The sequence below is a fragment of the Lycium barbarum genome, chromosome 11 (assembly GCF_019175385.1).
Source record: "Lycium barbarum isolate Lr01 chromosome 11, ASM1917538v2, whole genome shotgun sequence".
Taxonomy (NCBI): domain Eukaryota; kingdom Viridiplantae; phylum Streptophyta; class Magnoliopsida; order Solanales; family Solanaceae; genus Lycium; species Lycium barbarum.
In genome coordinates this window covers 121,572,246-121,597,579 of record NC_083347.1, presented here as the reverse complement: position 1 = coordinate 121,597,579, position 25,334 = coordinate 121,572,246, and the positions used below count along the sequence as shown (strand labels likewise).

Here is a 25,334-nt window from a genome sequence, read left to right as displayed (position 1 = left end):
TATGTAGTATTCTAGTTGTGTTGTTGAAACTTTGTGATGGAAATGGAAGAAAATGGTTTATGATGGCATGAAAAATGATTGAAAATGATTATAAGAACTTATGTGATTTCAATGTAGTTTCTATGTAATTATGGAAGTGGAGTTCTAAATGAGAATTATTATGTTAGATGGTGAATTTGGAGGGATGCAAGTCCATATTGGCATGAAAGATTGGTTGGTAAGTTGTTATGGGGAATTTTGTGATTTTATGGAAGATTTATGTAATGATGAAAATGAAATTGTTAAGGTGTGAATTATGATTATTGTTAATGAAGTTGGAGGATAAAAATGTGTTATGGATATTTATATCGAAGATTAGAGATTTCGGATGAATTATGGTTTTGGTGGAATTTTTGTATGTTTTGTAAATATTTTGTAGAATGATATGAAATGCTTCCGAATTGTGTTTGAATGATCTTTAATTAAAATATAAACATGGAAATATTGATATTGATTTGAAGGTGCAAAGTTGGATTGGAAGTTGTTGCATTATTTGGAAAAGAAGATTATTTATGTTAGAATGCGTTTCTAGTCGATTGTTGATGTTGTTGGTATTATTGTTGGTATGGTTGTTGCTAATTTGAGCCGAGTTAAATCTCGGGGATGTTGTATATATAGGGGAGATGCTGCCCAAATTTCTGTAGACAAGTATTGGTTAAGGTTGAATTCTTAAAGCCTTATGATTAATATTTGGTAAATGTGACCAATTGTAGATTTTGGGCGAAACGAGATTTGAATTTGGACAAGCGTAAAAGGCGAATAAGGTATGTAAAGCTTTGCTTTTCATTCTCTTGGCATGTCCTAGGTATGATAGGCTTTGATACGAGCCTTGCGGACGACTCTACTCTTAGAAATCCGCACCTAAATTTGCCCCTTTTTCATTTAGTAGAATTGAATTGAATATGTTATGAATAGTTGGAAAGATTGTCTAAACATCTAGAACTTACACAAATAGGACCCGACTACCTTAAAACTCTCACAAACGACGTTATGAAGCGTAACATACGTAAATTATGTACGTCACCTCGTTTGACCCGAGGTGGGCCCACTATTCCCGGATTTTTCTTATTTGTTCCGTTTGACTTATTTTGGAACCGAATTCAAAGGAAACTCTTGGTTACTCTTCTAGATACCATATGACATTTGTTTGAATTATTTTGTTATGTCCCATACTGCATTTTGAAACATGAAAATGATTTCAGAAAGCGTACTTTGACATAAACCATTGTGACATCTGAAAAGCATACACTATGATCACCACTTAATTTCTTTTATATGGTTTGTCATTTGAATTATACTATTGAGTCTCCGTAAATGTGTTATATTTTATATTGCATTAGTTTCTCACTACTCCATTCGTGGATGCCTCAATGTTTCCTTCACTGAGCCCGGGCCAGGATATGTTATCACGCGTATTCCACTGCATTGTTCGCCGTGCCTCGATGTGAGGGGGCAACTATACATGTACATGGGTTGTGGAGTATGTTGTGCCATGTACACACATTCTGATATATGATGATATGATATGATATGTGCACACTCTGATATTTGATATGATATGGCCATCTGATATGTTATGATATGTTACGGAGATATTCCCTACTCTGGAGTTATGCTGTGTTGTGGCGCCAGTGACGGGGTGGCGACCACGTTCTGTTCACCGAGTCCCATAATGGGGCCGGATATGGCATATGTTTTGACATGCATTATCTATGATATATGAGTAAGCATTTCTGATATTCTGATTATTGCACTTATTTTCTGTATCCTCTGTTCAGATTATGATTCTGTTTATTGCACCTTATGCTTTACATACTCAGTACATATTCTGTACTGACCCCCTTTTCTTCGGGGGCTGCGTTTCATGCCGCGCAGGTACACCCAGACGATGTGAAGTATTATAGAGGATGTTCCAGCAGAGTTGGCAAGCTCCATTTGCTCCTGGAGTACTGCCGAGTCAGAGTTTGTATGTATGTTTCTCTGGATCGATGTTAGAGACTTTGCAGACAGAGTCGTAGGTATAGTATGTCAGTTGTGTATGCGGCTTCATCAGCCGATATGTCATTCTGTATTATGTGTTAAATTCTGTATGATTATAGACTCCATTTGATTCGGAAAGCATCGAACAAGCATATTTTGAGAGTTTATTGTGTATTTTATTTTATTTGATTTAAAAGCCTAATAAGATTTTGTATGTCCTAAAGGTCTGTGGGTTCGCTCGGCTCCGGATATGGGGCCGGGTGCCCATCACACCCTAGTGGAATTGGGGTGTGACAGAAATCTAGGTTGAGAAAGATTAATTAACAAGAATTTGGGTCATTAAACCCATATAATAACTTGAGCTCGGAAGAGGATAGTTACTTGAGGTTAAATTGATTATGCCTAATATCACACTCTAAGGCTTGGAAAAGCTTAGAGTGAAATTCATTGATTTGGTTGGAAGACTTTCAATGAGATCTTAGAAATCATTATCTATTAACATAAACCCGCTCTTAGTTGTAAAATCATGAAATATATTGGATCGTTACTTGAGTGTAGTCTCCTATTATCTATGCTTGTGGCCATTGATCATTTTACTTGCTTTCTAGGTTAGTTTACATTTCCGCATTAGTTATAATTTTCTCAAACAAAACCAAAATATTATCTATCGTTTGGCTTTAGCTTAGTTGGTGAAAGTTCCTTACTTTCTTAATCGCCTAGCATATTGTTCCCTGTGGGATCGACCCCGACTCATAGTTGGGTAAATATATTGCATACGACCGTGTACACTTTCTCTTTGAGGAGTGTATTTGGACGTTATCAAAAATGGCGCCGTTGCCGGGGAACAATTTGGCGTATTTAGGTTAGTTTGGGATCTTAAGCTTGCTTGCTTTGGTCCAAACTTGTGAATATTTGTGTTGTTGTTTCATTGTTTTATTTGATTCTTATATATATAAAAAAAATATTTTTTTAAAAAATATGGCATCATTCCATTAAAATGGGTCGGATGGAAGTTGTTCATACTTTGATGACCCTTGTCCCTATTGTGGAGGACCCCACTCTTGGCAAAATTGTTTAAAGTCTCCCGGGGGAGGATTGTGCGCACAATCTCTAACCCATGAGTGGAGCATATGTGATAGATGTGGTGGTCAAAATGGCCATTGGGCTAATTGTGCTTATGTGTCCTTCCCTTCCCCGAACCCCCACTATGACGATTCTACTTTTTGTTGTGACAATGATTGGGAAATGGAAGTGGAAGAAGTTGAGAATGGACAAAATGGAGAGTTCAAGCTCATGATGGAATGCCTACTTGAAGGAGGAAATGAAAAGCAAAAAGCCTTGGAGGAGTACTTGGAAACTAGTCTCCAAAATGGCTTGATGAATGAATACAAAAATCTTCTGTGGGAATTTGAATAAAATCAAGAAGAATTCTCAAATGCTCAATATGAGGAGAGAATGCCCATGTTGGAGGCCAATCATGAAATGGAGGAATCAAGAATTGAAAATCCTCCAAACGAATCCATTTTCATTAGAGATGCCAAAGAAGAAAAGAAATTAGAGTGAACAGTTGTCTTGAGAAAAATGGTGGAAGTTGACTCTAGTTTGGGGGAAAATGAGAATGTCAAAATCCGGAAAAATTTGCAAATTGGGAGGTTGAAGTCTCACTCCAAGCATTTTTCAACATTGGATTTGTATGGTGATATGGGAATTGAGCCACATACATCCATGTTGGATGGTGAAGAAGAAAGACAAATGTCTTACATCTTGCAATTCGAAAGAGTAAGAAGGCAAAATGACATTCCTCATTTGAAAGCCAAGAAGTGCAAAATGAAGAAATTAACGTTTGGCTTGTTCATCTACTTACCACCCCCCACCGCTCGTGGTCACAAACGTGAGTCCAAGTTGGGTGCCCAATTCATAAGCTCCAAATGGCGAGAAAAGCGGTAAAGGTAACCGTCGTGCCGCGACGTTAAATCAAGCGCTTGGTGGGAGGTAACCCATCGTTTTAAAAGTTTTAAATCGTTTTTGAAATTTTATTTTTTAGAATAGTTTAGTTTATGGTTTTTGACTAATCTGCAAAGTTTCAGAGTTTTTGGAGTTGTTTTGAGCATGTCGGATATCCGGAAAGCCCCCAAAACCAGTAAAAGTTGCGAAAAAAATGTTTTCTGGTGTCATAACCTACGATTCGCAGGTCATACCTGCGAATCGCAGGTCGGGTCGCAGATGGTGACAGAGAGCAAAAAAAAAAAAGTGACATCACCTGCGACTCGTAGGTCATACCTGCGAATCGCAGGTGGGGTCGCACATTGTGCCAGTAATTTTTTTTTCTTCCCCTTTCTATTTTTATGTTTTGTTTTGATTATGTGCAGCGAGGACACTGCAATGTTTACAGTTGGGGGTGGCACGTGGTAGCACATTATATTTTGAAACTTGCTCAAAATTTTTGAAAATTTTGTTCTTTTGACATGTTGTGGATTAGTCACTCTTATTCTTTTATTTTCTTTGAGGAAAAATATGAAAACTCTTGGCTTGTTTGGTACTAATAGAGTTAGTCTCTTGCATGTGAAATTGAAATGCGAATACCCCTCCAAATTATTTCGTGGAAGTTATAAAGCAAGGTGCATAGGAAAGAATGATCTTTGTGATAACTTTTTGGCTCATTTGGTGACTCTTTACCTACTAGTTGTAGTTTACTTTGGATTATGAGATATTGCACTAGTTGTTCTTGCTTGGGAAGTGAAATTGATCCATCTTGACTAGTTCATATGCCATGTGTGTGAGTGTTTGTTGAATAATTCTTGTGTTATACTTTTATCATCTAGAACTTGCCCGGTTAGTCGTTCAATGCTAATTTTGATTATGTTGGTTGGAGAGATGACCTTGGGCTATCTTTGTGATTTTTGAAAAAGCCTATTTAGCCTTTCTAGCCTACCATTGCATAAATAATATCGCTAGTAACCCCATTTGAGCCCATGACCTTTTCTTTGATTTCCACATTACAAGCCTTTACCCTTTTTGATGAAAAGTCTCTCTTTTGAACCTTTCCCTCCTTGAACATGAAATTGTGAATTTGAGGCCAAAAGCCTAAGTTGGGGGTGTTAGTGTTGCCTGAGAGTGGTGAAGGTTGGTGTTGTGGAAAAGTCAAAAGAAAGGAAGAAAATTTGAAAAACACAAAAAGGTTGCAAACTTTTTGTGCAAAAAAAAAATATATAAAAAGAAGTTGGAATAATTGGGGGAACTAGTATGCAAAGGAAGGAGTGATGTTTTGAAATGAAGAGGAAAGTCGACAGAAGGTATTATGTAGTGTTCAAGGAGGGCGTAGTCACTTGTATCCCAAATACTTAGCCTACCTTTCCCTAAGCCTACATTACAAGCCTAAAAAGTTCATATGTGATCTCCAACCGAATGTTCTTGAGTTAGTGATGATTGAAAATAAGGGCAAGCTTATGGTGTGATATTTGTAAGCACTAGAATTTCTTTGTTGAGTGTGAGTGACTTTGTGTATTTGTCCCTTGCGTTATTGTTGTGAATATAGTGATTTTGGGACTTTCTTTCTTGTGAGGGCATATGGATTACGATAGAGTGGTGATGTTCAAAAATTCCAAGTTGAGTCAATTGAGCATATCTAGTAAACTAGTGGTTTTGAGTCACTTATTGAGACTTGAGTGTTGTTACTTGATAGTTTTATATCTCTATTGCATTCTTGAAATTGTATTTTGAAATGAGGGAGTTATTTGGTTGAAGCTTCACATGCTTGTAGCCTAATTGTTGGTATCAACCAAAGTCATGTTTTTGTGCTTAAAGTGGTTCCTCATTGAGATTTTTGTTTTGATTTGCTTGAAGACAAGCAAAGACTTTAAGTTGGGGGTAGTTGATGAGTCGTGAAATTACGCGATATTCGATGCTAATTCCTTAAGTTTTTGTGACTCTTTAAGCACTTTTATTGTTACTTTTTGTGTTTTTATGTTGTTTTGTAGGAAAAGATGTCCGGAGAGCATAACATACCAAAATAGAGCAAAAATAGAACAGATCAACATTTCTGGCACCACATGCTAATAGCACATGGTGCAGCATGTTGAACATGCTAGCAACATGTGGTGCAGCATCTGCTGCCAGAGAAAGTGGCACCATGTGCGAGTAGCACATGGCGCAACATGTGCAACATGCGAGCAACATGTTGTGCAGCATGTGGTGACAGAGAAATTGTTACCAGATGCTACGGTTTTGGCACAACATGCGGTTAGCATGTTGAACATGCGAATAGCATGTTGTGCAGCATGTTGTGCAAGAGGGTATTATGGTCCAGATTTTGTTCCCGTTTTTGGAATAATATAAATACTCTTTTAGGGTTTGTAATACATATCTTTGGCAGTTTTTTACAAGTTTTGGAGACTAGGTTTCTATACCACACTTTGGGGTTGAAGATTTGAAGATTTGGTTGAGTATTTCTTAAACCTTTAATTCATTCCTTCAATTCCTTGCTTTGTATTGTATATCTAAGTATGTAGCTTTCTATTCCATTACTTGAATCTTGTTTATGAAAATATTCTTGATTAAAGTTTGGTGTGAAACTCTTGTTATGCTTATGTATTGAATGATTCTTATTGCTATTGAAGTGGGTCTTTGTTGATTTAATTAATCTCGTTCTTGAATGTTTCCAAAGGGATTAGCTAACCCTGGGACTCACTCATTTACTTAGATTGAGCTTGGAAGAGGAAATCTAGGTTGAGAAAGATTAATTAACAAGAATTTGGGTCATTAAACCCATCTAATAACTTGAGCTCGGAAGAGGATAGTTACTTGAGGTTAAATTGATTGTGCCTAATATCACACTCTAAGGCTTGGAAAAGCTTAGAGTGAAATTCATTGATTTGGTTGGAAGACTTGCAATGAGATTTTAGAAATCATTATCTATTAACATAAACCCGCTCTTAGTTGTAAAATCATGAAATATATTGGATCGTTACTTGAGTGTAGTCTCCTATTATCTATGCTTGTGGCCATTGATCATTTTACTTGCTTTCTAGGTTAGTTTACATTTCCGCATTAGTTATAATTTTCTCAAACAAAACCAAAATATTATCTATCGTTTGGCTTTAGCTTAGTTGGTGAAAGTTCCTTACTTTCTTAATCGCCTAGCATATTGTTCCCTGTGGGATCGATCTCGACTCATAGTTGGGTAAATATATTGCATACGACCGTGTACACTTTCTCTTTGAGGAGTGTATTTGGACGTTATCAAAAAGCTTATTTCTTTCTCCATGATCAGGTCCGCTACAAGATTCGGTTTCATTTTCCCTCTGTTACTGATCTTCTTACTTTTTCATGATTGGATTATGACGGAAAGTTTGAAATTTTATGTGTTAGAAGGTAAGATTTGAGATCAATTGGTCGATATTCTATTAATTTAATGTGAATATTCTATTTTCATTCAGATAGAAAGTATCAAGATTGCTGACCAAAACTCTCTTGATTCCTGCATTTGGACCCACAATAGTGATGGAAATTTCACTTGTTCTTCTGCTAGAGAGATTACTAGACAAAGGAAGAACAAAAATGATTCTTACGGTAATCTCTGGCATAAAGGAATGCCTTTCAAAGTGGCGTTTTTGAATTGGAGAATTCTCAAAAGAAAACTCCCATTTGATGACATTCTCCCCAAGTTTGGCCAACAGGTTGTGTCTAGATGTAACTGGTTGTAACCAGCCTCAAACTGAAACCATGAATCATGTCTTTGTTGAAGGTGATATCGCTAAGAAAAGATGGAGTTTCTTTGCTAACCCTCTTGCAGTTAAGCTTCATTATGGGAGTATTAGACAGGTAATATGGACTTGGTGGGCTTATGATAGCTCTAATGCTTTGCACAAAACTCTTTGTAAAATTCTCCCAATGTATATTACCTGGGAACTTTGGAAGAGGAGAGGAGCCAGTAGGTATGGACAAAAAGCATATTCAGTATATAGAATAGTAAACCAGATTAACTTTCATATTAAGATATTATTATATAGACATTTTACACAGATTAACCTTCACTTGTCTTGGAAAGATATTTGTGTCATTGCAGATGTATATTCTGCTCCAATCAGTACCTTTCCAGTGTATTAGGAGAAACCACAACCAAATCAGTACAAAATCAATACAGATGGAAGCTCTATGGGTGAACTGAAGAAAGCAGGAGCAGGAGGTATCATCAGGAACCATGAAGGCAAAACGATTCTTGGATTTTCAGAGTCACTTGAATATTGTAGCAACAATATGGCAGAAATCAAAGTTGCACTTTTGGGTTTGCAATACAATTCAAATCTAGACTTGCACAATATCATTCTAGAAATGGACTCAAAAATCATGGTGGATATGATCAAAGGAATCAGCAAAGCTTCTTGGAGATTTCAGAACATGATTGAAGAAATTCAAGAATGGCTCAACAAGCTAGGAGGCCTGCTATAGGGAGGCTAACACAGTAGCAGATATTCTTTCAAAGCAAGGCTCTATTAAGGACATGAATTATGCTATTCAAAACCCACAAAACTTACCTAAGGATGCAATTGGTCCATATAGACTTGATAAGAGTGGAATGGCCAACTTCAGAATTAGGAAAAAGAAAGTTGGTATAGGCTAAGTAGATTGGAACAAATGATGAATCTGTTATTTCTCAGATTCAACATTTGTTCAAAATCTCTTTTGTGAGCTTATTGGTGTAGGAGGAGACCCCTCTTGAGCAAGAATGCCCTGTCATTCTATGCTGGATAGTTACCATGTAATTATCCCCTTTTGGAAATAATATAAACTAACTTTTTTTTTTTAAAAAGGATGGAATATAGAAGTGATCAATCAGAAAACTCTGATCCTGCTTCTAAGAAAGTCATAACGGTGGATTAAGTTGCTAAAACGTGGTCCTCTAAGTATTTTTCTCTAAGCACGTCAAATATGTTTCGTGGAGGATAAATACCATGAGAAACGGTGATGAAAATGCACTAAACATCAAAACCTTAGATATTATTGACAAATGCTTCCCTCTAAACACAGCTGTTAGAATCTGATTGTTTGAAATAGAGAAGTACTTGTAGGTGACCGACATTCCAACCTAAAATCAAGAACATTCTAACCTAAAATCAAGCAGAAGTCAAGAAGATTGAACAAACAAATACAAGAAAACATGTTAATCTCATTAGCTATGCTGGAGATGTTGGATGAAAGCTAAAAAATAAGCCATTTGAGATTAATTGAATCTCAAAAAGGGACACATTACCAAAATATGTAAACTACATTGGCACGACCAAGGAATTTTAAAAATTAGAAGTACAAGACATTAAGGAGATAAAAGACCGAAAATATCCTCACGATTAGTTAGAGAGATGTCAGTCAAAAAGACAGCAAAGAGATACTGTCAAGAGCATTTGTTATCAGGGGTCCTTTTTTTGGAGTCACACTTACTGGAGCATCAAAGCACATACTCAAAACAGACACCTGAAAGAGTGATAGAAATATTATACTCCGTCGCTTGTTATTTTCAACTCTACCCTTAAACAAAACCGAAAAAGTCAAAATAACATCTAAATGATGATTGGAAAATCCACATAATAACTAAGTATTGTTGGATTCCCAATGTCAAAAGGATTACCATTTGTACATGCTCTAATTAAGAGGGAAAATTAGTTTATTTTTATTATATAGGTGTAATTTAGTAAATTTCTCATTACATTATTGGTTTTTTAATGCTAAGGTATCACTTATTATGGGACGAAGGGAGTATGATTATAACATACTCAAACACTCAGAGTGAAAAGCCAAAAACTTACATCTTAAAGTTCCAACAGAAACTCCAAAGCCAGTTTCAGAGAAACAACCCAGAATTTTATGATAAAGTACTTTTTACATTAGAATTTGACCACAGAAAAGTTTTTGACTTTTTCAAACTTTGGAGAGGTCCTCCAACACCAAAGTAAATCCATTGATGTTGCCTAAGATGGATGCTTTGGTGATGGTCCTCTTGTAGCAGCGTCTTCATTGCCTTCTTTTTCTTTCTCCATGGAGACTTGTTTTCACATACGAGGGAACTATAACTCCGATGCGATGCAATTTACTGAAGAGAAATTTGTCAGCAACTTTGATTTGTTCTTGTCCTTAGCAGAGCGACTGTTTCTTTTATGTTAGAGGATCTGCACGAACCTTTGAAGTTAAACGGGGGCAAGTTTTAGGTTTTTGGGATTTCCAAGTGAAGGATTAGGGGAGCGACTATTCCTTTGGTTGTGAGAGGGAGGACGGTTAGGTGGGTTTAATTTCGCGCGGGTTTGCTTTTTTTTTTTTTTTAAAAAAAAAAAAAGTTATTGTACGGGAAATATTTAGGGAACAGGCCAAAAAAACAACAAAAATGATAAATAGCATTTCAGGCCTTAGAGTAAGGGTGTCAACCGGTTTGAACCAGAACCGGACCGGTAACAAGTTATAAAACTGGCCGGTTTCCGGTCTAAAAATCGGAACTTGCCACCGGTTCCGGTTTACCGGTTAAAAACCCAAAACCGGAACCGCTCCGGTTCAAAACGTCCAAAACCTCTTTTTTGTTTTGTTTTTTGTATAGTATATATATATATATTATAGTATTTATTAGTATATTATAGGTAAATTTACATATGTTATATAAGTTTATAAGTAAAGTTTATATATTTACTGACTAACAGGCTAACAGCAATACAACATATACGTGTGTGTGTGTATATATATATATATAAGAATATACTTATATATATCAATATACTTAGGTTATATAAGTTATATATATATATATATATATATATATATATATATATATATATATATATATATGTATGTATGTTTAAGTTATATGTATACTATATATTTAGTATATTTTAGTTATTTTTCAAGTATATAACTTTCTAGTTTTTAATTTAAGTATATGTATATTATAAGTATATTTTAGGTATATTCCTAACTTAATATAAGTAAAAATATGAACACAAGTAAATAGAAGAAAGCTCAATGAGTCATATATTTTATTCATTCTTGGATAACATTTATTTGTAAGTTGTAGTTTTTTTTAACTTGCAAATAATACATGAGCTGCAAAGAAATAGTAGAATAATAAAATCACCAATTCTCAATCATTTGGTTAATTTCCCCTATATCATATTCAGCCATGGAGATATCTTCAAAGTCTTCCATTTGGTCCGGTCCACTTGCTATCAAATCTTCAATCTCTTCCTCTTCGCCTTCCTCTGCTTCTAAGTTTTGGTTGCGTCGCTCCGATCTAATCCAATCGCGAATGCACACTAGTACTTGCAAGCTAAAGCCGGATAATGAGTGTCTATGGTCTCCAATTTGTTGTCTTCCCTGGCTAAATGCACTCTCCGAAGCCACGGTTGATACTTGAATCGTAAGGATATCTCGAGCCATTCTTGAAAGTATTGGATGACTTGCCTTGTATTTCTTCCACCATGCTAAGACGTCCAGCTCATCTAGTTCCTTGATATCCACATTTGGCTGCATCAAATAAAAGTGATATTCATCAAAGTTTGCATTACAAGAAGGAGTTGGATGTGAATGTAAAACTTTTAAACCCGACAAGCCCTTTTGCTACTTTGAGAAGTAGTAGGGCGTGGAGCAACGGGTGTAGCATGTTCTTCCAAATTAGAATAATGAGTAAAAACTTTTCTAAACTCGTCATCAATAGCGGTTTCGGCTTCAGCTAAAGATGGTTGAACTCTCTCTTCAATTTCTAAAAATGTATAAATTTGACCAACCAATGCTTTAGTATAAGACACTTTTAAACAAGGATTTAAAAGAGAACCCAATATAAATAAAGTTGGAATGGAAAAAAAATACTTCTTAAATTTTGTTGTCATATCAAAAATAGCTGCTTGATAACCGGGTTTATATTTATACTCTTGTAAAACTCTAGCTATTTCCGCTAAGTAGGCTAAAATTTCGGTTACCGTGGGATAGAATTGTTTAGAAAAAGCAAGAGTTGCATTATAAATTTTTTCTAAGAGTTCAACACATTTCTTAACATCTTCCCAATCCGTAAAATTTAACCAATCATCACTATTAATATTATATTTGTTGTGAACTTGTTGTATGAGAATCCTATACTCATATGCTTGTTGTAGCATAATGTAAGTGTAGTTCCACCTAGTCTCAATTTCTACTTGAATTTTCCTAGGTCTAAGGTTATTTTCCACACAAGCATTCTTAAAATCTCTAATTCTTCCACTATTAGCATTACAAAAAAGAAACGCAACCGCATCTCTAACTTTTTGAATAGAATCGTCAAAACGCACAAGACCATCTTTAACAATTAAGTTTAAAATATGACAACTACATCTTACATGAAAATTTCTTAGCGGAGGGTTTAGTTCTCTTTTTAAAAGACCAATCGCCTTTGTATTATTAGAAGCATTATCTAAAGCAATACAAAGTGTTTTTATATAAATGTTAAAAAATCTCATAATAGTAGACATTGAATTCGCTAAAATTTTTCCATCGTGACGACATTTTCCTTCATCATATAAAAAAGTTATAATTCTTTTTTGCATAACCCAATTGTCATCAACCCAATGACATGTAATAGCAAAAAAATCTAACTTGTTAAGACTAAGACCCAAATCAGCGGTAAGACAAACATTACAATTTAAAGAATTAAATACATGGCGCAAATAAAATCTATATTTTTTATACAAATCTATAACATCCGCTCTACAAGTACTTCTAGGAATACCCTCAAATAACGGATTATAACAACGTTGAATGTAAGTAACAAACCCCAAACCCGAAGGAAAGGAAAATGGTAAACAATCATAAGCTACCATTTTAGCTATTTCTACACGCTCTTTTTTCTTGTCATACTTAAATTTTTTACCGGTTCGTGGGTCTATCGTCATTTGAATACCCCTCACATTTGAACCCGTTTGCTCTCCCCAAACATCCATATGTTTCTTTATCATATGAGCATTTAGTGTACCCGTTCCACCATCCTTACTAGTTTCTTGCTTAAAAGTAAATATTTGTCCACATAGGGAACATTTAGTTGTTTGGCTTTCCCTATCCTTAGTCATAAATTTCCAAATTTTAGCGGTTGGCTTACGAGTTCTAGGCGGTTTGTCTTGTGTATGTGATTGTGCAGAACATGTATCTCCTATGGGATTTTCGGGGGGTTGTGTTTCATCATCATCATCATCAATTTCATTAAAAGTGTCGGTATAATGTTGTTGCATTGCCTTATGACCTAAAAGTGGATTATTTCCACCAATATCAATACCTAAATTAGGTGATTCTTCCACAAATGTTTCCTCATTAAGCCCACCCCTAACAATACCACTACTACCGGCACCACGTCTAAATCTCTTCGCCATTATTAAATAGAATTAATTTAAATCATACTCAAATAAATCACAAGAAAATGAATTTGGGAATATTAATTTAACAAACATTTGCTATTAAACAAGTAATTTGGAACAAGAGTTTCCAAGAAAATTTCAACATGCGAGAAGTTGAATCCTGATCATTTGTAACATCCTCACAACATCTTTCATGTTTGTCCTTTTTGCTGCAGATTCAGCACAACAATCTAATGCCACTTTCATGATCAATGTCACACAATCTAACTTCAAGCAATTATCATTTGGTGTTACCAAGTTAGCATCTACAACATCCATTACTGCCTCCGGAAATGAAGTACTCACCCATTGCTTCAAGCTAAGATCTCCCTTGAACATTTCATCATTAGGCTTTCTCCTTGTAAATGTTTCCATCAACATGATCCCGTAACTATAGACATCACATTTTGTTGACACCAATCCATCCAGCCCATACTCTATAGTCAAACAATTAATTTAATGATACATGATAATTTCTTGGTGGAAAAGAAAAAGGAAAAAACAATGTTCAAAGCAAAAATAAGAGACATACCCGGTGCAATATAACCAAATGTTGCTAAAGTTTTAGTGTATAAATCACTCACATCTTCACCAAGCAGTTTTGAAATACCAAAGTCGCTTAGGTGCGCAACCATATCCTCATCCAACAAGACATTACTAGGCTTCAAATCACAATGAATCACGGGCAGTGTGCACCCATGGTGGAGATATTCCAATGCACATGCCACATCTATCATTATGCTTAGTCTCTGCAAGATGTCTAAGAAGTAGTTGTGTGAAAACAAACACTTCTCAAGACCCCATTAGGCATATGCTCGAGCACCAAAGCCTTAAAATCAAGATTGGAACAACTAGTGATGACTTTTACTAGATTCCTATGGCGAATGCTGCGCAAAATTTTACATTCTGTGTCAAAACACTTGAATGACACTTCCAATTGCTGATTGAACACTTTAACTGCAATAGTAGTCCCATTTCTGAGAATTCCTTTGTAGACACCTCCAAAACTCCCAGAACCAATCAAATTACTCTCACTAAGCGCATCAGTTGCTTCGAGCAATTCATAGTATGAAATTCTTCCTCTTGTTGCGGTAGACAATGAATCAGCTTGTTGAGGTGCTCTTTTACCTCCTCTATACCTTATCCATACGAGCATAAGGGCAATAGGAATAAATACAAGTGCAATTCCCATCATAAGAAATAGAACTAACAATTTTTTCCTATTTGATCTATGCTTTGATGAAGTGGGGCATGGCGGGACACTAAATCTTGAAGAACCACACAATGCTTCATTGTAGATGAAAAACTGACTCGATAGGTTCTTGAAAGGACCTCCTGAGGGTATTTCACCATACAATTTGTTGATAGAAACATTGAAATACTTGAGATTTTGAAGTTTCTCCAGGGTTTTGGGAATGATTCCCGTTATATTGTTACGAGAAACGTCTAAAAATTCCAAACCTATCATGTTGCTCATAGAGTCAGGTATAGATCCTTGCAACTTGTTGTGACTCAAAGAAAGTTTCTCCAAATTTTGTAATCCTCCAATTTCTCTAGGAATTCCATTTGAGAATTGATTCATTGACAGATCCATGTATACCGCAACCTTTAGATTTCCAATTTCTGCAGGCAAAGAGCCACCCATGTTGTTTGACGATAAGTCAAGAACCACTAGATCCTTAAGATTCCCTAAGCTTGCTGGTATATTGGAACTCAATTTATTGGAACCCAGATATATCTCTCTAAGGGAAGTAACGTTTCCTAAACAATTTGGAAGAGATCCTGGAAGTTGATTTTGACCAAAGTAAATGTTACCCAATCTTTGCAATTTACATAGACTATCTCCAATAAGTCCTGTAAGAGTGTTTTCATACAAGTTCAAGACCTGAAGATTTCTCAAGTTGCCAATTGATGTGGGAATTGATCCAACCAAGTTGTTTCCAGAAATATCAAGGATTAATAAGCTTCTTAAGTTCCCAACTTCATTTGGAATTTGGCCGTTGATTTTGCAAGCATGGGCATAAAACTTTATAAGAGAAGTGGAGAAGTTCCCTATAGAGACGGGAAGCATACCATTTAGAGGGTTGACACTTAGACCAAGATTTTTAAGTCTCTGCAGTTTGTTAAAGAAGTCAAAAAGCTTAACGATGAATCACTGGTTAAATTGTTCATCTCCAAGTTTAGGAACTGTAGATGAGTCAAATATCCAAGCTCACTTGGAATCGAGCCCGTGAGTTTGTTGTGTGAAAGATCTAAATGATTAAGCTTTGAACAATTGGAGATTGAATGAGGTATAGTACCAACAAGACTGTTGTTTGAAAGAAAAACCTTTATCAGCCTTGACATGTTGAAGATCTCCATTGCAAGTGAACCACTAAAGCTATTAAACCCAAGATCAAGGATCTCCAACTCCACGAGATTGCTTATCACTTTGGGTATTGCAAGTGAACCACTAAAGCTATTAGACCCAAGAATAAGGATCTCCAACTCCACGAGATTGCTTATCTCTTCGGGTATTTCACCTGGCAACACATGATGAATGAATACTAGTTAGTTCTTTTTTTGGCAAATTTATACCACTAGACAGTGTATCTAATGGTCTTCTATTAATAATATATATAGGGTTTTGCTAACTTACAACGTGAAGGTTGTAGGATAGCAATGTACCCATTTTTTAATTTCCTTAAATACCCCTATAACTTATTTAAGCTCCTTTTAAATTCATGGACAATTTTGTCCAAAAAAAAAAATCCAATTCATCTTCTTCAAGAAGCTCACCTATCAGACCATCGGATAATCAACGACATTGTTAATCTTTTGTTAAAATTTACTTTCTAAATCAGACCAAGTTGATTGAGAGTTCATGAATAGTCTGTGTTTGTTTAAGTTTTTTGGTTTCTTATTGAAAAAGAGCAGGTGAGAGAGGAATTAAGTTTAAGCCCTAGGAATTTAAAAGATAAGCATCTCTTTATCTGATTATTCATCTTCATCTATAGATTGAAAATGAAATCAGCATATGTAGATATGTTTTTTAATTTGCTTCAGCAGATTATTCTGACCCATGTTGCGGGTTTAAGATTGAAGAACAAGCTGTAGAGAAGAAAATGGACAATGAATCTTGTGGACAAAGAATTCGATTTAGCTTTAGATCAGACCCAGATTAATTCAACTTTATGAATAATCTTTATTTGAGAGATATTTTTTCTTCCTCATTCAAGAAGAGAATATGAGGAAGAATTAAGCCATAGGTTTTGCTTAGAGAAGAAGAAATTAGAGATTGGGTTAGTTGGAATTGGAAAAGAATAATGGAAGAACGAAGAGGGAAAAAAATGGCAGAAAACAAAAAGGAGAGGGAAAAGAATTTGGGAGTTTTATGTTGAAATGACAAAAAGATCCCAGCACATTAAATATAAGGGCCTTTTTGTCTTCAATTTCAATTTGACAAAAGTTGTTCTGAACCTGAGAATTAGGCGAACCCACTTCAGTTCATCTCGTTTTTTTTTTCCATCTCTACCTAAGGTTAGATTGTTGGCGGGAAAAGTTACTATTCCACAGAATTTGATTGAAATATATAATATGATTTGTTCTACAAAGAAATATTTTTATGTAGATAAATCTATAGAAATCAAGACTCATTTCCAAGCAATCGTGACTTGTTCTCAAAGATAAATCTATATTCATCATCAGCTGCACGATTGTTCATCTTCATTAAATCTCAAAAATAATGTTAAGTTTTTGTATAATTAAATCTCTAATTTATATCTCAATCAGATGATTTTAGAATATATGCATGAATTTAGAACTATAAATATACAGTATGCAAAGCGTTGTCAAGATACTAGTTATTTTGATCGAAATATATAATATGATTTGTTCTACAAAGAAATATTTTTATGTAGATAAATCTCTAGAAATCAAGACCCATTTCCAAGCAATCGTGACTTGTTCTCAAAGATAAATCTATATTCATCATCAGCTGCACGATTGGTAATCTTCATTAAATCTCAAAAATAATGTTAAGTTTTTTGTATAATTAAATCTCTAATTTTTATATCTCAATCAGATGATTTTAGAATATATGCATGAATTTAGAACTATAAATATACAGTATGCAAAGCGTTGTCAAGATACTAGTTATTCTAAAAGTGGGAACCAAAAAGTTTTAAGGTTGAATTATCAAAATGTCCATCAAATATTGAACGACTTTTTTACTTTTCGAGCCAGCATTATTCAAAAACTTATTTGTAAAAAGATGTAAATACACATTTTACAAATATAACAAAAATAAAAGTTTGATACAAATAACAAAAAAAAAAAAAAAACCATAAAATGGGAATTGGAAGTTAATATTCAACACGTTTGACTTATCCCTCATTTAATAACTAAGTTACCCTTTCTTTCACCGTCGGGGTTAATAGAGACTAGTAGTATTTTTGCACGGTCTCTTCCTCTACTCCTAATTAATATTCATAAAATTTTAATAATATTTTTTATTTAGTTGCAAAGCTTTACTTTCATCAGCCATCTTCTAATCATATCCTGAATACTAAAAGACAATTGGTGGTCTTGAATGTTATTAACTGCTATTGTTCTCATGGTATTAATTGCCTGCCGCAGTTGGCCATACGTGCCAAGACCACAGTTGGCAATGAACCCAGATAGATACTCCCTCCGTTTAAAAAATAAATGGTATTTTAGGCTTTTTAATTTGTTTCGAAATAAGCGGTGCTTTAGGATTTTAAGAAGAAATTGATCTTATTTTTTCAAAATTACCCTTATTTACATAATTAAGAATCATTAAGTGGCTTTTTTAGGAAAGAGGTAAAATTGCATTAGGGATAAGTTAGTAAAAACACCCCTACTTTTCTACGAATGCGCCATTTCTTAAGGGGTGTGCATAAACTAAAAACACCACTTATTATGAAACGGAGGGAGTATTAACAAAAATAAATAGCCTCTATTGATCTATGCATGCTCATGTCTCTAAAGGAACTTTGAATTACTATAGAAGTTGGTCTGTTGCTTAGCTATTACTCTCAAAGCAGCAATAAAAAACTAAAATCCGCATATCTTTCTTCTTAGGAATTTTTTCGCTTTCAGATGCTTGTGAGTTGGGTATGGATGTGCATATTCCCAAGATGAGATTTACTGCTACTTGATAAAATCATTTGTCAATAGTCACTCTAAGATGCTGAAATGTATTCTTCAATGCAAATATTTTAATATGGTATTAGCGTGCAACACACATACGTCGAAACTAGTAAATAAAAATTCCTCAGCAGGGATAGATAAATAAAAGTAAGGGGGCTAGGCCTTACCTTACCAATTTAGTATAAGTTGTATTTTTTGCTATCACTCTGAATACGTACCAGTAAATGTATTGTTACTAAGATCGAGAATCTGCATCTTGGTAAAGTTGCCAATCTCCCGTGGTAAGGATCCCTTGAGATTGTTCTGCCATAGTGTAAGACATTGCAGTGAGGAGATATTGTATATGGAGATCGGGACTGAGCCAGTAATTTGGTTTATCTCCATGCCTAACTTCACCAAATTAACAAGATTTCCGATTTCTTGTGGAATTATCCCTGCAATTCACGTGTAATGACGAAGTAATTAGATACAATACCGTGACTAGATAGGTGGTTAGCAAGTAACTATGGTTGAGTGTGGTTGTTAGAGGGTAGTTAGTCAAAATAAGTTAGTTAGTAAAAGTTAGTTAAGGTCGGTGGAAAATCTTATATAAGATTGAGTCCACCACAATGTAAAGTTAACACAAGATATTTTGTTCAATCAATGTAAAATTCTCTCTCTATAACTATTTTTCCCTCTTTCTCTCTTCTTCTTCTTATTATTATTATTTCTGCTCAATTCGACTGATCTCAATCTCCATTAATGGAGCTTTCAAATACTACTAGCATTCATAAGATAAATCATACCAGCGAAATGGTTAGATCCAAGAGTCAATTCCTGCAGATTAGTTAAACTTCCAATTTCACTATGTATTGGTCCATCAAACTCATTGTCTGATAAGCCCAATATTCGAAGTTCCGAACAATTTGACAAGCTTGTAGGCATATGACCATGAAGCTTGTTCATTTCTAGATAAAGCCCTTTGAGTATTGGGAGACGATTGCATAAATCATTGGGAAGATTTCCTGATAAACTGTTGTTGAAAAATGCAATGTATTCGATTCTAGAAATATTGAAAATTGTGAATGGTATAGAACCCGTAAGTTGATTATGTTGTATGGACAACGCCTTCATGTTGTGTAGATTGCCGATCCCTTCTGGAATATTCCCTTGAAGTAAATTGTAAGATATTTCTAAAACCTCCAACCTTGAGGCATTTGAGAGTGATGGAGGAATAGAGCCTATGAGTTTGTTACCCCGCAAGATTAATTCTCTAAGGTTTATAAGACTTCCAATCACTTTTGGGATTTCACCCTCTATGGAATTGAAGTCCAGAATCAAAGTAACAAGTGTGGAAATATTAGAAAATGAAGAAGGGATGGTACCAGTGAAACTACAATTTCTAAGATTTAGAACTTGAAGTTGGTGTAAAAACCCAAACAAGGAAGGAACCTCCCCACTGAAGCTATTGAAACTTAAATCAAGAAACTTAAGCCGACGTAAGCGTGCCATTTCTTGAGGCAAATTGCCATAGAAATTGTTGCTTCCCAAGTCAAGAGAAACAAGAAATGAGAGGTTTCCAAAATTATGGGGAATTGTTCCTGTAAGAGCCATGTTGGAAAGATTCAAGGACTTCACTCTCTGGTGGCGAGAGTCACAAGTGACTCTGACCCAATGGCAAACAAAAGTTGTTAGAGACCAGCTTTCATCCAAGATGTGAGAAGGGTCGGAACTAATTTTGGATTTTAATGTAAGAAGAGCTAATTGATCAGTGGTAATGTTGGTATGAGTCATGGCTGAACTAGCCATAACATAATGAAGCAACAAGAGAGTTAAGAGAAAAAATGCGAAGGCTTTCTCCATAAGTGCAGAAATTAGTAGGATGATGGTATGGCTAGTAACCTGTGTTTTTGAGACTATAAATAGCAATGAGATCTCCCTTTGGGTTTTCAGGATTTTAAAAATATCTTTTTATGAGATTTTTCATTCAAATCTCTTTTAAGGAAAAAAGGAAAAAAAATACTTTTCTTCATTCATTCTGTCATATCAATACTAATACCAACAAGTCTTGCACGTTTCAATCAGAATTATAAATATGGTGCAAAAATTCCTCTAATAAGCCAAAGACTTGTGCAAGTCATCCAAGTCTTGCTTTCATATTCTCTAGAATTGTGTGGTTAGTAGTAGTGTTACCTTAATTTCCTCATATGGAATTATCATGCATCAAAGCTACTCATTTTAGAGAAATTTTCCAAGTCATGTGGGCCCTGAGGACCAACAATCAACCAAGTCTTGCCAATTTGGAAATTTCACCTTCTCGTCTTGTTTTGTCCAGTGAATTACTTTCAATAATGATGAATAATTTAACTCAAAAAAGAATTTTATTCATTACTCTGTTCATAATAAATGCCCTATTATCACTCACTTCTGCCATGCTGATGATAATATTCTTTTTTCCTCGGGTAATTTCACCTCTCTAGCTGTTTGTTGGCTCCAAACACTTATGCTGATACAATTGAGGAATTAAACCAAATCATTGGCTTTAACAACAGCAACTTCCCTTTTAAATAGAGTTAATGATAAAAAAAAAAAAGACCTAAACTATCATCTTTATACGAGTTTCATACCTCAATTCCATTTACCTGCTTTGATAGTTTAGGTAGGTAAAGAGAACAATGAATAGTTGATGTATGAAACTCGCGTTATAGTTATAGATTAGGTTTGTTTTATCCATTAACTCTTTTAAATATCTTGAATGTCCAATCAACTTGGGAAGAGAAAAGGTGGCATACTCTATTGAGATAGTGGCCAAGATCAATTGAAAGTTACAAGGATGACAGGGAAAATTATTGTCTTATAGGGGTAGATGTGTTCTTATTAAAGCAATTTTACAAGTCATCCCTATTTATAGGAGTTGATTTATCAGAAGGTCACTCAATTATCGTAATTGTAACACAAAAGCCACTTAATTTTGTTTTGTAATTGGAAAGTCACTCAATTTTCATCTTTGTAGCACAAAAGTTACTTAACTTTGTTTTGTAACTGGAAAGTCATTCAACTTTCATCTTTGTAACACAAAAGTCATTCAACTCATTTTAGTCAACTTTTGCTGACGTGACATTTTTTTAAAAGTTAAATCCTTATTTAATATAAACCCACTCATTTTTACCATTTAGTGATCCGCCCCACTAAACGGACCCGATATCCAAATTTTTAAATCAAAACACTAAGGACTGAAAATTTACTTGTAATTTTTTACTGGTAACGTGCTGGATTCTCCTCCCTTCTCAGGCCTTAAAGTTTTGCCTCAAGTTCATCTGGTTACTATGACACTACTGCTACGCTATTTGCAAGTAGTAACAGTACTTCAAGTAAATTTATACATTCTATTCACAAAATATTACGCAAATCAACTGGTTTAGTTTTACCTTTGTTCTTCTTTTCATCTATGATGTATTCAGAATTCACAATATAATTCCCTTGAGTAAGCAGCTTGAATTTTAAAAAGAATACCATAAGAAGTGGTCGTGATTACGGGGAAAGTAAATGCCACATCGATAATCAACGTTTCAATTCACTTAGTTAATGCAGGAAGTAGTGATTTTGTTCAAAATTACTATATTAATCCCCTGCTCTACAAAATTTACAACAGTTCTCAGACATCCTCATCAAGTCCTACACTAAATTCATTAGATAGCGGATCACTAAATGGTAAAAATGGGTGAGATTGTATTAAATAAGGATTTAACTTTTAAAAAATGTAATGTCAACAAAAGTTGACTAAAATGAGTTGAATGGCTTTTGTGTTACAAAGATGAGAGTTGAGTGACTTTCCAGTTATAAAATAAAGTTAAGTGACTTTTGTGTTATAAAGATGAGAGTTGAATGACTTTCCAGTTACAAACTAAAGTTAAGTGCCTTTTGTGTTATAAAGATGAGAGTTGAATGACTTTCCAGTTACAAACTAAAGTTAAGTGCCTTTTGTGTTACAATTGCTATAGTTGAAGAGAAATCAACTCCTAGTTACACCATCTCTGTGATTGAGAGTTGCATTGCTAACTTATTAGAGTGATGATTCAGGAAGAAGAAAGAAGCATTGGATTGCTTGGACTAGTTTGTGCTTTCCTACTGGTGAGGGGGATGTAGGGTTCATATCCTTGCAAGAGGTCTGTGACTCTTTTCTCTCCCAAAATATGGTGCCATGTTGAAAATATTTTTGGAAGCCAAGTTCACTCAAAGAACACACCCTCGTGCCAAGAAAATAGGACCTAACCAGTCTCATATTCCCTACTTCTTATATATCTGATTTCTAAATGTAGTTGTCTCAAATTATTTGTCGTTTTAGATGTTCAAAGCAGAATTAATTATTTTATTCTCATTTCACCCTTGGTAATTATTGTTCTTGAACACTACGAATACCTAAATTATGGGTGTGATGTTATGATTGATCCCTCTTAAATAATGTTTCTTGAAGGGGTGTAAAAGAGAATCACAACAAATAATATGAGACGGGATGTACTTGGAGTAGGATGTTGCACATAAGGGAAAGGCGAGATAAGGTGGGACCTGGGGATGTCTCTCTCCACTGGGATAACTGGACTGGAGAAGGACCTCTGGCTAAATTGTTTTCCTAATATAGTGATATCTCATTATTCTCTAATCTCTAATCTCTTATCCGAATCTCTTAACCTTATCTGACTTCTTTTTATGCTTTTATGCTTTTATTGAGCCGAGGGTCTTTCGGAAACAGCCGTCCTACCTTGGTAGGAGTAAGGTCTGCGTACACTCTACCCTCCCCAGACGCCACGATGTGGGATTTCACTGAGTTGTTGTTGTTGTTGTTGTTGTTGTTGTTGTTGTAGTGACATCTCATTATTATTCTTTTATCATATTTTTGACCTCTGACTTGTGTTTCATTTCTTACCAACTGGAAGCCCTTTTTATTTTTCAAGTGTCATCATCTTTAGGTTATTATATTTCTATAATTGCATTGACAACCCATTTGGGTTATCTGATAAGTATCATGTCCTGAAAAGCATTTTTAGGTGTTGAAGTTGATTTTGAAAACAAGTAATAACGTGTTTGGATAAAAGTGTTGAAACTGATAATAAGTGGTTAATGTATTTGGTAAAAAACATGTTGATAAACACTTGTTCTATTAAAATAATTAAAGTTTGTCGTCAAAGCTATTTCGAAAAAATACAAATTTAAAGATCTTTTTACATAAAAAGAAAAGGACGAAAGACGAAAATATAATAGAGAAATAATTAAAAGCTATGTTTTAGGAAGGGTATTTTAGAGATTACAAAAGATATTAAAATCATAAAAAGCTTGGTCGAACTAAACGTGATTATAAGCGGTAAAATCACAAGTTGGACCTGGGGTTGGCCTACGTATGGTTGATTTTGTCTTATAAGCATTTTTATGTTTACCAAATGCGTAGATAAGCGGAAAATGTTTATAAACTAGTTTGACCAGGTGTTTTTCAGAGGTGGAATATTCTAGTTCTTCATATTTTACTCGAAACTGATCGACTAACTTGAGAATGTCATAGCGCTTTGTAATAAGGACATTCTGTTGACCTGATTGGCTCTCATTCTCATTTGGCGGAAAGGTGAAAAGCACAAAAAATTCTCCTTTTTCTTTTTGTTATATTTGTAAAATGTGTATTTACATCTTTTTACAAATAAGTTTTTAAAATAATGTTGGCTCACAAGGTAAAAAAAAGTCGTTCAGTATTTGATAGACATTTTGGTAATTCAACTTTAAAACCTTTTGGTTCCCACTTTTAGAATAACTAGTATTTGGACAACGCTTTGCATACTGAATATTTATAGTTCTATATTCATGCATATATTCTAAAATCATCTGATTGAGATATAATTAGAGATTTAATTATTACAAAAAACTTAACATTATTACAATTCTGGATTGATCCGCTGGACCTGGAGGCCATAGTCATTTATTGTAGATGAACAATCGTGCAGCTGATAATGAATATTGATTTATCTTTGAGAACAAGTCAAGATTTCTTGAAAATGGGTCTTGATTTCTAGAGATTTATCTACATAAAAAACATTTCTTTGCAGAACAAATCATATTATATATTTCAATCAAATTCTGTGGAATAGTAACTTTTCCTACCAACAATCTAACCTCAGGCAGAGATGGATAAATAAAAATGAGATGAGCTGAAGTGGGTTTGCCTAATTCTCAGGTTCAGAACAACTTTTTGTCAAATTGAGTAGAGAAGAAATTGGGGGATTTTGTGGGAAGACAAAAAGGCCCTTATATTTAATGTGTTCGCAATAAATAGCAAGAGTGTTTTGGAGAATTAAAAAATGGGTACATATCTAACCTACTACATTCTAAAAATGGTTACATTCATATACTAGGTTAGAAAGACCCTATATATAAATATATATTATTAATAGAAGACCACTAGACACACTGTCTAGTGGTATAAATTTGCCAAAAAAAAAAAAAACTAAATAGTATTCATTCATTCATCATATGTATCCAAGTGAAATACCCAAAGAGATAAGCAATCTCGTGGAGTTGGAGTTCCTTGGTCTTGGGGATAATAGTTTTAGTGGTTCACTTGCAATGGAAATCTTCAACATATCAAGGCTGATAGGGTTTCTCATACAGGCAACAATCTTGTTGGGTCTATGCCTCATTCAATCTCCAATTGTTCAAAACTTACTCATTTAGACCTTTCACACAACAAACTCAATGGTTTGATTCCCAACTCCCTTGGATATCTTACTCATCTACAGTACCTTAACTTTGCAC

At 34.7% G+C, this 25,334-nt stretch overlaps 2 protein-coding genes across 3 annotated transcripts; both read right to left on the bottom strand.

The window, feature by feature from the left end:
* Nucleotides 1-13,586: 13,586 nt before the first annotated feature.
* Nucleotides 13,587-20,620, bottom strand: LOC132619024 (probable LRR receptor-like serine/threonine-protein kinase At3g47570). 2 transcript variants are annotated; one of them, XR_009574465.1, is made up of 4 exons: nucleotides 19,346-20,620; nucleotides 18,779-18,994; nucleotides 13,942-15,931; nucleotides 13,587-13,846 (listed from the first exon to the last, which is right to left on the bottom strand). XR_009574465.1 is itself a non-coding variant. In XM_060334015.1 (3 exons), exons 1-3 carry the CDS (start codon nucleotides 20,400-20,402, stop codon nucleotides 15,501-15,503), a joined length of 1,704 nt encoding a protein of 567 aa, XP_060189998.1. In that variant the 5' UTR covers nucleotides 20,403-20,620; the 3' UTR covers nucleotides 13,587-15,500. The 2 variants fall into 2 exon arrangements, 1 of the variants encoding a protein (XP_060189998.1); XM_060334015.1 differs by having other exon boundaries at nucleotides 13,587-15,931.
* On the bottom strand, nucleotides 14,170-15,480 carry LOC132620244 (probable LRR receptor-like serine/threonine-protein kinase At3g47570). The gene has a single exon (XM_060334923.1). The coding sequence runs from the start codon at nucleotides 15,478-15,480 to the stop codon at nucleotides 14,170-14,172; it is 1,311 nt and encodes a 436-aa protein (XP_060190906.1).
* Nucleotides 20,621-25,334: the final 4,714 nt, after the last annotated feature.

Coding starts and splice junctions, on each gene's coding strand:
- LOC132620244 (XM_060334923.1), bottom strand. CDS start 15,480: ATGCTTCCCGTCTCTATAGGGAACTTCTCCACTTCTCTTATAAAGTTT.
- LOC132619024 (XM_060334015.1), bottom strand. CDS start 20,402: ATGGAGAAAGCCTTCGCATTTTTTCTCTTAACTCTCTTGTTGCTTCAT. Junction 18,995..19,345: donor TGGATCTAACCATTTCGCTG/GTATGATTTATC, acceptor CGTGAATTGCAG/GGATAATTCCACAAGAAATC. Junction 15,932..18,778: donor TAGTAACAATACATTTACTG/GTACGTATTCAG, acceptor ATGTGTTGCCAG/GTGAAATACCCGAAGAGATA.